Source organism: the organism of the source record quoted next, unplaced genomic scaffold (genome assembly GCF_019419815.1).
Source record: "Pyrus x bretschneideri cultivar Hongxiangsu unplaced genomic scaffold, Pyrus_bretschneideri_v1 Contig22, whole genome shotgun sequence".
Classification (NCBI taxonomy): domain Eukaryota; kingdom Viridiplantae; phylum Streptophyta; class Magnoliopsida; order Rosales; family Rosaceae; genus Pyrus; species Pyrus x bretschneideri.
Window position 1 is genome coordinate 2,301,088 of NW_025999524.1, and position 13,163 is coordinate 2,314,250.

The 13,163-nt window shown below is 36.2% G+C and overlaps 1 protein-coding gene and 1 long non-coding RNA gene across 2 annotated transcripts; both read left to right on the top strand.

Moving 5' to 3' along the window:
* Positions 1 to 5,432: 5,432 nt before the first annotated feature.
* On the top strand, positions 5,433 to 6,339 carry LOC125477841. The gene is made up of 2 exons (XR_007258738.1): positions 5,433 to 5,973; positions 6,068 to 6,339. It is a non-coding gene; the product is annotated as an uncharacterized LOC125477841 (long non-coding RNA).
* Positions 6,340 to 8,949: 2,610 nt separating this feature from the next.
* On the top strand, positions 8,950 to 11,479 carry LOC125477759 (sphinganine C4-monooxygenase 1-like). The gene is made up of 2 exons (XM_048585191.1): positions 8,950 to 9,195; positions 10,631 to 11,479. The coding sequence occupies exons 1-2, from the start codon at positions 8,974 to 8,976 to the stop codon at positions 11,180 to 11,182; spliced, it is 774 nt and encodes a 257-aa protein (XP_048441148.1). The 5' UTR covers positions 8,950 to 8,973; the 3' UTR covers positions 11,183 to 11,479.
* The last annotated feature ends 1,684 nt before the right edge of the window (positions 11,480 to 13,163 follow it).

Sequence of the window (13,163 nt, forward strand, 5' to 3'; positions counted from 1 at the left end):
TTGACCAGGAATGAGAAAGAGATATGAATTGAGAGGTCTAAGAGGAAAAAAAGAGGGAGAGAGTGGGACGATGAGAAAAGAGGAAAAGAGTGGGACGGAAATGGTAGGAAAAGATGGAGAAAAAGATAAGATCATAATAAAATATTAATAATTTATATATTAAATAATATAATATTAGAATTTGTTATTATCCAGCTTCTTAATCCAATACTGCACCAAACGCTTCACTAAGTTAGTCCAGTTTAGTCTAGTCTAAGTCAGTCCAGCTTAGTCCTTGAAGCTAATCCAATCCGAGATAGTCCGGCGCAACAAACGCCCCCTTAGTCTTTCACTAATTAGTGTCATACCTAATATGTTTGTAGTTAAAGGTAGACAAGCTTAAGTTGATTGAGCTTTGCGGTGCATCTGAAACTGAATTCTCTTTCGTAAGATGCAGCCTTTCCTACTATGCAATAGTCATTTTTGTTGTCAACTACATTTTTTTGTTTCTAGGCTTATCATATTTGTGAGCTTCTTCTGCAGGTTTCGACTTCCATGAAAGACTTGTGCTTTGATGTTTGTAAAATTGGGAAGGAAAAGAAAGATCCCAAGGATGTAAAGGGGAACCAAGGCATATATATGTTGCTGAACTTACGTTTTAACTTTTCCATGGTGCATAACTTCTAGGTATTTTGCCATCGTTATTCATTAACTTGTCGATTGGCGCGCAGAGATTCTAGATATTTTGCCGGAGAAAAGGAAACTTGAGGATGGCGGCTATTCCTCCGATGAAGTAACTGAGGTACTAATAACCTAATAAAAAAATTCTATTTGCTACATTGGTTCCTAGCTGAGCTGACACAAACAAACTTGCATGTTTCGTCCCTACAATCTGTTAATATGCTATTTTTGTTCTGTCGGTCTCCACATTTGATATCAATCATGTTCATGCCACTACCTTATCAAGCAACCTGGATTTTCTACGCTTAAGATACATGTTAGAATTCTGATAGAATCACAAATCTTCTCTTTTTATATCGATTATCTTATTTTGAATTCTATGGTGACGCCTATCACCATCCATTTCTTTTGCGACCTTGAGGTCGAACACACTTTAGAGTGGACTCTGCCTGTACAGCATGACGGAACAAATGATATAGCTTTTGATTTTATGTTCTTGATCAGTCTCATCTTAACAACTTCTAGAGTAAGCCACCGTAGAAATGAAAACTACAGAATGTAACTGTTTGATGCCCTTGAACTTGCAGCCTTCAAGTTACAAGCGGTTTCTTTGTAATTGATATTGGCATTCTGTTTTTGGCTTGAGGAGGCTTTGGCAATGGTTAAGTTTTTACTTTTGTTTTCGGTTTTGTTTGAGGAGGCTTTGACAAATGTGCAGAAGGAAAACCTAAAGGAGCATTGCCTGTTTTGCACCTTAATCCATCTACCTTCTTTATAGGTATGCCACGTTTCTACAATTTCTGAATTTTATCTCTACAATTCAATCTAAAATATTGGACAATATTTGAAGATGAATAGTGGCGTTCAAATTTGAAAATGCAATAGCAGTTGCGAATTGGTTTTATTAAGCGTCTTCACTCTCAAGTCGTTAATTTTACTTTCCATATTTCACCTACCTTTCACATATCTAATATGGAATTAAATTATCTCAATTTGTTCATTTATTTTGGATTAATTATATTTTTACTTGACTAATTGTTGCGTTGTGGTTTTTAATATGGGAAGGTGTTGCGTGGAATGAGGAGGAGCATAAGCTGTTCTTGGTGGATTAACTTTATAGTTAGTCATTTGATCATATGAAAACATGGGATCCTCACAAGTCATAACATGACTAGGGCTATCCTTTCATATATAAACGGTGCAATCTGGTAAATAAGTTTCTTTGAATGTGCAGAAGGATAAACATTTGAATAGAAGCAAAGGCACATATAAAGATTGAAACGTCGAGAAGGATAAGGATAAGAAGAGTCAGTTCACTTTTCTCCCATGACGCTTCACTCTTTCCTCCTACGTACAAACCCATGTTGCTCTCTCCTCATCATTTTCAGAATGTAAAACCGTTCGTGCGACTCTAGAAATCAACAGGAGGAAGAAGATGACATGCACTTTAGGGGGTGAAAACCGATGCTACTCCAGAGAAAGATTAATCCGATAAAGATTCCATGCATTAGAGAGTTGCTTGGGTCGTTTCAGTTACAAAGGAGGAAGAGATGGACTTCCATTTCAGAAAATATTTGAATTGGTGGGTATATTTAAATAATTTTGCAAGCCACATGCCACAATGGATAAGTGCTTTGGGCAAAATGGGGATTGTGCCCATTTTTGTGCCCAAGATCTCATGGCACTTATGGCAAAATGCTCAAGATCTCGGTCGTGCTGGCGAAATAATTTTGCAAGTCATTTGATGGTAATCATTTCTGTCCTCTATTCAATATCTACTCGCAGAGAGCATACACTTTGTGTGTGTGTGAACAATTTATCTTAATAAGTGCATATTTTTTTCTAGAGAAGCCTCCTTGTCAACTTTTTCCCCTTTTTTTCTATTTTGCCCTTCTTTTTTTCAATAGTGTGTATCAAAAGTGAGGGAAAAATAGAAAAAAAAGAGAAAAACCGCCCACCTCCTCCCACGTTCTCCTCAAGCGCAACTGCTTTAGTTTCTTCAAACTATTCAAAAAATATCATGATTTCACTTACGTTTATAAAAAAATGATGGTAGAACATTTTCTGTTATTAAGTGCATGATGCTATCGGCACGACCATGGCCCGCGGCGAAGTTGTGTTATTAAGTGCATGATGCTATCGGTACGACCATGGCCCGCGGCGAAGTGGTGTTATTAAGTGCATGATGCTATTTTTTTCTTCTTCTCATTTGTCATTTTTTGGCTTGCCTGGGTAGGTGGATAAAGTCACTATCCTAGAGGGCAAGTACCAGAACACGTGTCCATCAAGTACTCAACTCGGTCGCTCATGCACCCGGTCGAGTTGAACATTCAACTGGGTCATTTCTCATGCAAATACCCGACTCGATGTCTGGTTCCCTCATTCTCTCTTCTCCCAGCTGCCGTACTCAACTCATCCCTGATTTCTCTCTCTCCTCCCAAATCTCCCAAATCTGCCATGGCCGACGTGGAAAATCAATACCCTCTTCGAAATCCACCTCCGTACCCACAACATCTAACTGAGACTTTGACCATCCTGTTGGCCTTGGCTTCCATTCTCTCTGCCATCGGCATGAATCCAAGCCAGTTTGTCAAACCTCCATACAACACACTCTCTCTCGTAGTTATGGCAGCTCTCTCTCTTGTCTGGTTTGGACTTTTTGTGCTCTCTTCCCGCCTTCCATGCCGATTCATTATCTGGGGAGGGCTTGCCCTAGTGTGGGTGATGTACTGGATCATTCTGCATGGCATCCTTTCACCCCAATTTTTCTGGCCAATGGTTTGTTCTTTTAATCTTGTTTTGGGGGTCATGTTGTTGTTGAACCAAAGATTTACAAATGTTTGGGAGCGTGGGATCCAAGTCATGGCTGAAAACTGCAGATTTTGGAACTATAACATGGGAAACAACTAATGTTCGGGTAATGTATCTGTTCTTTTATTTTTATTTTTATTTTTTATGTAATGTATCTGTTCATACTTTTCTTACTAAAAACATAATTTTAACCAATGAGATTTAATTTTCTCCACAATAAACCCAACGTAAGTTTTTTACTTGAATTGACTAGATTTCACATTAGCAAATATTTAGATTCTGAGAAAAGTTAAAAATTCATTAAACGGACCCTATGAAACATGTATCATAGAGTTTTTGGGTGAATTTTGATTCAAATTTTTTTTTTAAATTGTTTTAGCTATTGGAATTTTTTTTATGGTTAGATTTGATCATTTTCGATCTCAGCCGTTGGATTTATTGTATTTAAAATTTTAATATTACCCAAATTTTAAGTTTCAACCCAAAATTTATTTTAGACCCAATGAGGATTTGATTAGTTTAAAACCTAAGTGATTTATGCTTTCTTCTTATAATTATTTTCTATTGATTCATGTTCATCTTTTTTAGAGTATATTTCTAGCCTCAAAATTATTTATACAAATATTACACATGTGTACAAATTTCCACAAAAAAAAAAATAAAAAAATAAAAAACCCTGAATAATACCTGTACACCACACGTGTTCCATATTTTACTATGATTTGCGTATCTATACTATTAAGAGAACCCTTCTTGTAAAAAATTTCCCCTCTTTCTTTTCAATTTTGCCCTCACTTTCGATACACACTATTGACAAAAGGAGGGCAAAATAGTAATTTTGTACCTTTTGATAAAATGACAATCATATCCTATTTTTCCTATTTTACCCTCTTTTTTTTTTTTTTTTTATTAAAGAAAATGACAATCATATACTTATTTTTCCAATTTTACCCTCACTTTTGATACATAATATTTACATAAAGAGGACAAAACAATAATTATGTAATATTAAAAAAAATGCACTTATTAAGAGAAATTATTCATACACACAAAGTGTGTACTCTCTGCTAATATATAATATAGGAGCGGTTGATGTTGCTCAAATACAAAATACACTAAAAATGTTACAAATGCTACAATTGGTGACAAAAATATATAATATAGGAGCGGTTGATGTTGCTCAAATACAAAATACACTGAAAATGTTACAAATGCTACAATTGGCGACAAAAAATTAGACAAATTACTGCTAAACCAATGTTTTTTAGTTACTTATCTCTTTTGTTTTGCGTATGAGTATCTTATTAATAATTATTTTTAATTATTTTCTCTTCCAATGTTCTTTTCAAATTAGTAGAAGGATGGAGAGAGAGCCACTTATCAGCAAAATACCTGGTCCACTCCTCTTATTTTGTATCTCTTCATGTAAGACTTGTTATATTTTATTCAGTGGTGTGTAATTTTAATATTTTGGATCTCTCCATGCAAGACTTGTAATATTTTGTCGATCGTGTGTAATTTTAATATTGTTGATCTCTATGTATGAGCTGCTATGTTTGTTTGGTCAAGTGTGTAACTTTGTTTTTTAATATTTGTGTAACGTTTACTGAATATTTGTGTTACTGTAGATTATTCCATTTTTGTTAAATATAGAATATCGTTCTATGAAAAAAAAAAAAAAATCATCACATATTATAATCTGCTCGTACTTAAACGACCATTTTTATTGAAATCGCTTACATTCGCACTCTGCCTTGACAACTAGTTTACCTTGATAATTACCAGCACGGAATGTTTGATGCTTACTCAATCATAGAGTGGTTCTATTCACATTACTTTCAAATAGTTGTGTCAAGTTCCATTTTTGACATGTTTGATTGTTAATATTACCTTAGCTTACTAAAAGTGTAATGGCTTCTATGTTTATGATAAACTGAGGCACTAATAACCTAATTAAAATTTCTAATTGGGACATTGGTTCCTAGCTGAGCTGACACAAACAAACTTGCATGTTTCGTCCCTACAACCTGTTATCATGCTATTTTTGTTCTGTCCGTCTGCCACATTTGATATCAATCATGTTCATGCCACTACCTTATCAAGCAAACTGGATTTTCTACGCTTAAGATACATGTTAGAATTCTGATAGAATCACAAATCTTATCTTTTTATATCGATTATCTTATTTTGAATTCTATGGTGACGCCTATCACCATCCATTTCTTTTGCGACCTTGAGGTCGAACACACTTTAGAGTGGACTCTGCCTGTGCAGCATGACGGAGCCAATGATATAGCTTTTGTTTGTATAATCTTGATCAGTCTCATCTTAACAACCTCTAGAGTAAGCCACCCTAGAAATGAAAACTACAGAATGTAAATGTTTGATGCCTTTGAAATTGCAGCCTTCAAGTTACAAGCGGCACAAAAAAGATCGAAAAGCGTGCCTACGAGGGTTGGAAAACCTCAGTCCTCACATCTAATAGAGAAACCAAGGCAGAAGGTTTGAATGCATTTCCTTTCAGATTGTTTCACTCTGTACCAATCATGCACATTGAGATGGAAGAACCCAACTGATATGTGTTTGCTCTTCTCAGTTCTTTGCAAGCGGACCAGACAAACTAGCCTAAACCTTCTGAAGGATGTACATGTACACGTATCCGAAACTCAGAACTTGGAGGCTCTATAGGACGATACATGTTTGCCTTCTTGTGCCATACGATCGAGAACGTCAAGCAAAGCATTGAAACGGTGAACGAATTATTGAAGTTCTGATTGCAAACTCATCAGATATCGATATGTAGATTGAGTGAAATGTATCAATAGAAATTTCAAATTTCATCCATGAATACAAGCAGAGTTCATGTTTTTTGGTTGGGGATGGCCATTGCTCATGAAGTATTTGGGTTGATTTATCGAATGAGACCAACAGTGGTGGAGCTAAAATTTTAACTCAAGAGGGGTTCAAAAGTCTCACCCTAAAATTCTTCTTTGATCCAAGAAAAATAAAGATATGCCCTGTCCTAAGCTACCGACCACCATCGTTTGGTTTTGGTATGATGTTCTTGTCATCCTTTTCCTCAATTCAACTCCCAAAAGTCCTTTTAAGCAGAAGAATGAAGGAAGCTCACTCACCTACCTCCTCTCTCTCCCTCTTCTAATCGTCTGAGTTCCTCAAAATTCACAGTGACGTTGGTTAACAACATAACAACCATCAACCTTACTTCAAACCTAGTGAAAGAAATAAAGTAAAGATTATAGTTGGGTCCCTAATACCTTGAAATATCTTCGAAAATCAAAGGCATAATTCTAATTTTTTCTGCGTGAAGAAAATGTGAGAGTAGGCCTGAAACCATTCTGATTCTTACAAGGCTATGTCCCTAGAGACCAACATGGTGTCTAGCGAAAGAAAAAATTCAGTATGGTAGAGGGTCCAGTGGTTCCAATCTCTCACACCGTACTCTTTTACAAACTCTCTTTGTTGTTTGGTTAATTTGAGTCATCGTGATAACGTGACAGACTTCTTATTAGACATCCTTACAAGTTCAACCATGTAACGTCCCTACTAACGCATACTTTCATCTAGGGGTGGAAGTTTTTGTTGAATTACCATACCAACCGAATTACTAACCGTACCATATCAAAGTTGTGCCAAAAAATTTGTACCATTGGTAATGGTATGGTATTTGTACCGTACCATACATTTTCGGTACGGTAATGGTATTCAAAATCATTACCAGTGGTATACCGTATCATACCACTAATATCATTTATTTATATAATTAGGTATTATTATCATTATTTATGCACTTTATATTTTTTTAGTAGTCATTTATCCAATCATCTCACCCTCTAACCTTTACTTTCCTAATAAAAAAACCTAAGCCTTCTTGCGCTGTGACTCTTCATCTTTTCACTCATCTAGCCATCAGCGTCATCTATATTGCTCCCGTTCCGGCAACTCTCTCCTTCTCTTTGCAGTCCGTCTCATCTTCTCCTTCATCAAATTGGGATGTCTTTCTCCTTGGCTTCTTCTATCAAGTTAATTTTTGTACAATTTGAAAGAATGTAGGGATATAATTTAGGAATATTTGTACCATTTGTTTTAGGGATGTTAGGTTCTTTCAGCAATTCTTCCATTTATTTACTTCTTGTTTCTTAAATGAATCTCTATAAAATTCTCATGATTAAATGAAAAAGTTTTAGAAACCCAAAGAGAGTGGCCAAAACACATTTGGGCCTTGAATTGGGTTATAAAAAAAAAATCAAAATTTGGCCCAAAAGAATGGCAAAAAACAAAGTGGTAATTACTATTACCATATCATGTCAACCGAACTATTTGACATGCCAAGATTTGGTATACCAAAAATTTAACACGATAATAGTAATAGATTTTGTCATATCAAAAATTTGGTATGATAATCGATACATGAGTTTTGATACACTAATCGTACCAATACCACCCTTACTTTCATCTAGTGTACACGTGTTATTGACCTTTTTTTCTTCCACCGTGCTATTGACATATTTGGTAATCGGTGTCCTTGTTTATTCTTTGATCAAATGTTGATGTCATAATTTGCAAAATCTCCAAAATGCCTTCCAAGGAGCACAAGCTGACACGTCGTCCCAAGGGCACTGTGGACTTTCCACCCTCCCGCGTTGATTTGTAGGCTTTGAAACGGGAGAAAATTCTTCCACTCATTTTTCAGTCAAACCCGGCGTGCCCTTTTTTAGTCCGTCCCACAGGAAATTAATGCAAAACCCTTCCATTACAAAAGAATGAGGATCGTCCTCTTCGGATACTCTTAGTAAAGATTACGAGGATTCTTAAATCATATGATATGAATTTTTAAATTATGTTTGTTTATTGTTTATTATTTGATTAAAAATTATTTTAAATATTTTTATTTAAAATTAAATATAAACGATACCAGATAAAAATTGTTCACAAAATATATAAAAATTGTTCACAAAATATATAATGAACGAATATAAATTAAAGATCTCTAAAATTCTTACAAAAATCCAGAAAAGAACATTCGTTACAAAGAATAATACCGTTGGTCCCCCAGCGATTCAAAAGCTCCCACCAAATCGCAGGACCCACAAAACGCCCAATCCGTGGAGTCCACGTAGCGAGCTCACCAGAAGAAACGACTCCACAGAGCTAGGCCATTGTTTCCAACGAGCCTGCTGTTGAATTTAAACAAAAATCAAAACTTGACCCACCTTTTTCTTCAATGATTTTTGATATAAATGTTTATCCTGAATATTTTTAAGTTAAAAAAAACTTGATTGCATTTCCAACCGACGTCAATAATAGTGGAAATTTCCTATTTTGGTTTAGGGTTAGGATATCTTTCTCTAATTTAGGATTTTGCGAATTTGGGGATAAATTCGAAACGAATCCATACTTCTCATGCGAATTTCGACTTGTGGGTTCCTTTCTTCTTCTTGATAGTCGGGTTTTTTTTTTTTGAATTCTTCCGAAAATCAAAAAATGGGAATCGAGGTTTCCGATGAGCTGTTGGGAACTTTCGTCCCGGTTTTGATTTATTGGGCGTATTCGGGGATTTACGTGCTGCTGGATTCGTTCGAGAAGTACCGTTTGCACACCAAGAAGGACGAGGACGAGAAGAATTCGGTCTCCAAGCGAACGGTGGTCAAAGGGGTTCTTCTGCAGCAGACGGTTCAGGCTATTGTCGCTATTATCCTGTTCACGGTAACTACTTCAATTTCCTTTACCTTTCCCTGTTTTTTGAGGCTAAAATTTGGTTAATTTCGCATTCTCGGAAGGAAAGAATTAAACTTTGATCAGGTTATGAATTGGGAAAGTTTAGTTTTTTTGTGGGTAATTAATATTGTTTGGTTTGTTGGGGTTGGGGGTGTCAAAATCTGGTTAATTCTCCTTTTGGGGATACAATTCTGTAATTTGGTTTTGCATAAAAGTTTCTGTTGTTTCCTTTCTGGGTTGTGTTAATTGTGTGGTAATTATAGCAAACAGGCTGCTAAGCCGGCAACCTAGTTGCATAATACCTTGAACTTTTCATATCGTTTTCTATTACGTAGTTAGGAAAGTAGTTGGAAATGTGATGATTGCAGGAGTTCCTGCTTCTTTTGGTTGGTTTTGCTAATACAATATCAGATGCGAAATATTTGTCCTCGTCTTGTTTTATTCTGTTTAATGATCCTTAACTTATCGAATGAACTGAACAGGAAAGTAGTTGCAGGAGTTCCTGCTTCTTTTGGTTGGTTTGCCTCGTCTTGTTTTATGCTGTTTAGTGATCCTTAGCTTATCGAATGAACTGAACTTTAGGTTTTGGTGATCTTAGCCTCTTTCATTATATTGTTTTTTGTTATCATGCTATATGACATTTCTTATGATCTAAGCTTCATCTTCGAAGACATTCGAGTTTTCAAGGGATGGACTTGTGTGTTTACGCAAGCTTCTTTCAATTTGTTGTTAGCATATGAGGAAATTGTAACATGAATATAGAAAATTGGGCTTCTTCGGTCTGTTTAGGACAAGTGAACCAGAACTAGTCTAGCTGTGGCCACCTTCAGTCAGTTTGGATATCTGCTTTGTGAAAGTATTACTTTGTAGAGCTTCTAGCTCTTGAAATGTATTCACTTAACTAATTAGGTGCCCCATTTCAATGTATGTCATAAAGTAGTACAAACTTTTAAAAGAGGATAGTAAATGATTGAATATCATTAGGTGGCGAACATTAGGTCTCTCGTCCACCTTACTGGATTTCCTTTATTGTTGATCTATGAATTACACTAAACAGTTTGATAATTGTTACCATCCCAGGTTCATTGCTTCCCATATGATAACCATTTTTAGGGAGTGAAACCAGAATCTTCACTATGCATTGTGCATGTAGCTTTGTTCACAAGTCCTTGTTAGGGTTCCCTTTCCCAATTGATACATGAAAGACACTCATTACTATAGCTCTTCCTCATTTATGTGGGGATAATGCCGTGGTAGTTTTGTTTTTTTTCGCAAAAAGAGTGTTTTTATTGGTAAGCACCCTGCCATCAGTTATTTTCCATTTCCTGACCCCTGCTTCAGACCTGATGCATCATCTCCGGTATGCTCATATTTGTTTGCTGATTTTAACTCACGTAGCTTATGACTTCTTTTTAATTGATAGGTGACAGGAAATGACGGCGGGGATGAAGGTACAAAGTCTTCTTTCATTGATCTAGCAAGACAGTTTGTTACCGCAATGGTGGTTTTGGATACCTGGCAATACTTTATGCATAGATATATGCACCACAACAAGTTCTTATACAAACATATCCATTCCCAACATCACCGACTTGTTGTACCCTATGCATTTGGAGCTCTGTACAATCATCCTGTGGAGGGACTACTCCTTGATACAATTGGTGGGGCCTTATCTTTTCTCCTCTCTGGTATGTCTCCTAGAACCTCCATATTCTTCTTCTCCTTCGCTACCATCAAAACAGTAGACGATCATTGTGGATTGTGGCTTCCGGGGAACCTTTTCCATGCATTGTTCAGAAATAATAGTGCTTACCACGACATCCACCACCAGCTCTATGGAACCAAGTATAACTTCTCCCAGCCATTCTTTGTTATGTGGGATAGAATACTTGGTACGTACATGCCTTACTCATTAGAGAAGAGAGCGGGTGGGGGCTTTGAAGTGCTGCCTAAGAAAGTAGAGAAGGAGAACTGATTCTTACACAAGGAAACACGAATCTATATTTGATTGTACCGGTATTTGTTGTTTTTCTTTCTTAGGAAACCACACTGCCTAAATATTGTGTATATACATATACGGTGCTGTGCCTTACTCTTTTGTTTTCCTTTTTGAATGAGTTTTAAAACTTAGTCGTGGAATCAGGAATTCATGTATTAAGATAAATTCCGACATTAGCTCCGGTGGTTTCATTCCTCCACCGGATTCTGTCATTGTGAACTACATTTGCTTTTGGATTGAGGATGTGAACGGAGAAACCGTTGTGGGGGTCTACTTACTCATGTAGTCTAAATTTTCACTATATTGTTTTCAAATTTCTGTTCGTGCTGGAATTATCAACATTCTTGTGGTGTCATATTATCCGAACTCCGTTTAATAAAGACATGGCCTCGTTTGGCATGCCGTACTAGACATCGGATAGGACTACTTAATACGAATTAGGTGTTTGATGCTACTACGTATTAAATAGCCACCGGTTAATTTATCAAGGCCCGCCCACTTTATACGGCTCACGCCGTTTAACTTCTCTGCTAAAAAAACCTCTGTATTATTGAGTCGGGTTCTCAAAAAATGCTATAACAAAATTTCATCGTTTTTTTCCTTTTTCCTCGCGATTGGCTTGTGCGGCCATCTTCTTCTCCAACTGAAAGTATTCCTTCTTCTACTTCTTTCTCTTGTCGACTGATTTCACAAATTCTTATCACTGCCTTTTGGGTTTTCTTCATCGTCGTCACCAAGAACTTGGTCTTTTTAACTGCAGACTCCTTCAAGGCTCTGATTTTTGGATAAAAAGTTTGCTTCATTCATAGGTATTTGAGCTTTCTGCCTTTCTGGGTTCTAATTAAAGTGAATCTTCATCTAATTTGATATGGGTTTTCTTTGGTTTTACCATTTTTGGAGCTTTTAATCTGGGTCTTGGAAGAGTAGTATGAGAAATTGAGAGGTGGAGTTTTGTTGGATTGAAGGGTTCATCATGCCGGATCAAAGATGCTTATCTGATATGCCTATCCCAAAATTTGATCGGTGTATGATTAATTCGTTTTTTTTTTCCTTCAGTTTTTCCTTTTTTCCATTTAACATAGGTTATTATGTGCAAAGTTACTAAAATTATTTTGGTTTGAAGCAATTTTTCTCCTTTCTTTTATCTTTTTCATTGTTCAGCAAAGTTTCAAAAATAATAATAGTTTGAAGAAAATAATATTTGTATTAAGTGTTCCCATTCTGTACAGTGGCAATATAAATAATACGATTATTAGTCCGATTGCACTAAACGTCTAACTAATTAAGTTAGTAATATTCGGTAACTATTTATTTTGACTAAAAGAGTAATATAGTCCGAGCTGCCAAACGAGGCCCATGCGTATAGGAAATAGTTTTACCGGTTACAAGTTAACCATAACTCACTGTTGTGCCGAACTGATCGCTCTCTGCATTATATCAAACTCTACCATACCTTTCTTGCTGATAATTTGGAAAGGGTTAGTTTAGAATGTCGACTGAGGAGCGAGGACCTACCTCAAATCCATTCACTATGTTTTGGTTATGAGACAATATGATATTCTAAATTACTCTATTAGGATGGAAATTCGAACGCACACCAGTAAATCCTATGCATCGTTTTTCTGTACTAGTAACCGGCACCTGAGGAATGGTAAAGGATAAACGGATATAGTTTTTTGTTTAAGATTGATGGTTCTTTCGATTTTTGTAAGATTCATGGTTCTCTTGTGGGGTGCTTACTCTGCCACACTTTTCTAGTTAGTTCACAACCATGGTCCTCAATGTTGTCCTCTCTCTCTCTCTCTCTCTCTCTCTCTCTCACATTTATGGCCGCCATCGACCACTTCTTCCTCCTTGAATTTACATCTACACGTGCATGTCTCTAGGAAACAATTCGCATGTCAGGAGTTTATACATTTTTGTTTCTCGTCTCTCTTCTCGTAAATTTTTATATACT

Excerpts from the sequence above, each read along its gene's own strand:
- LOC125477759 (XM_048585191.1), top strand. The coding sequence starts at position 8,974 with ATGGGAATCGAGGTTTCCGATGAGCTGTTGGGAACTTTCGTCCCGGTT. Across the intron at positions 9,196-10,630 it reads TCGCTATTATCCTGTTCACG|GTGACAGGAAATGACGGCGG; the intron begins GTAACTACTTCA and ends TTTAATTGATAG.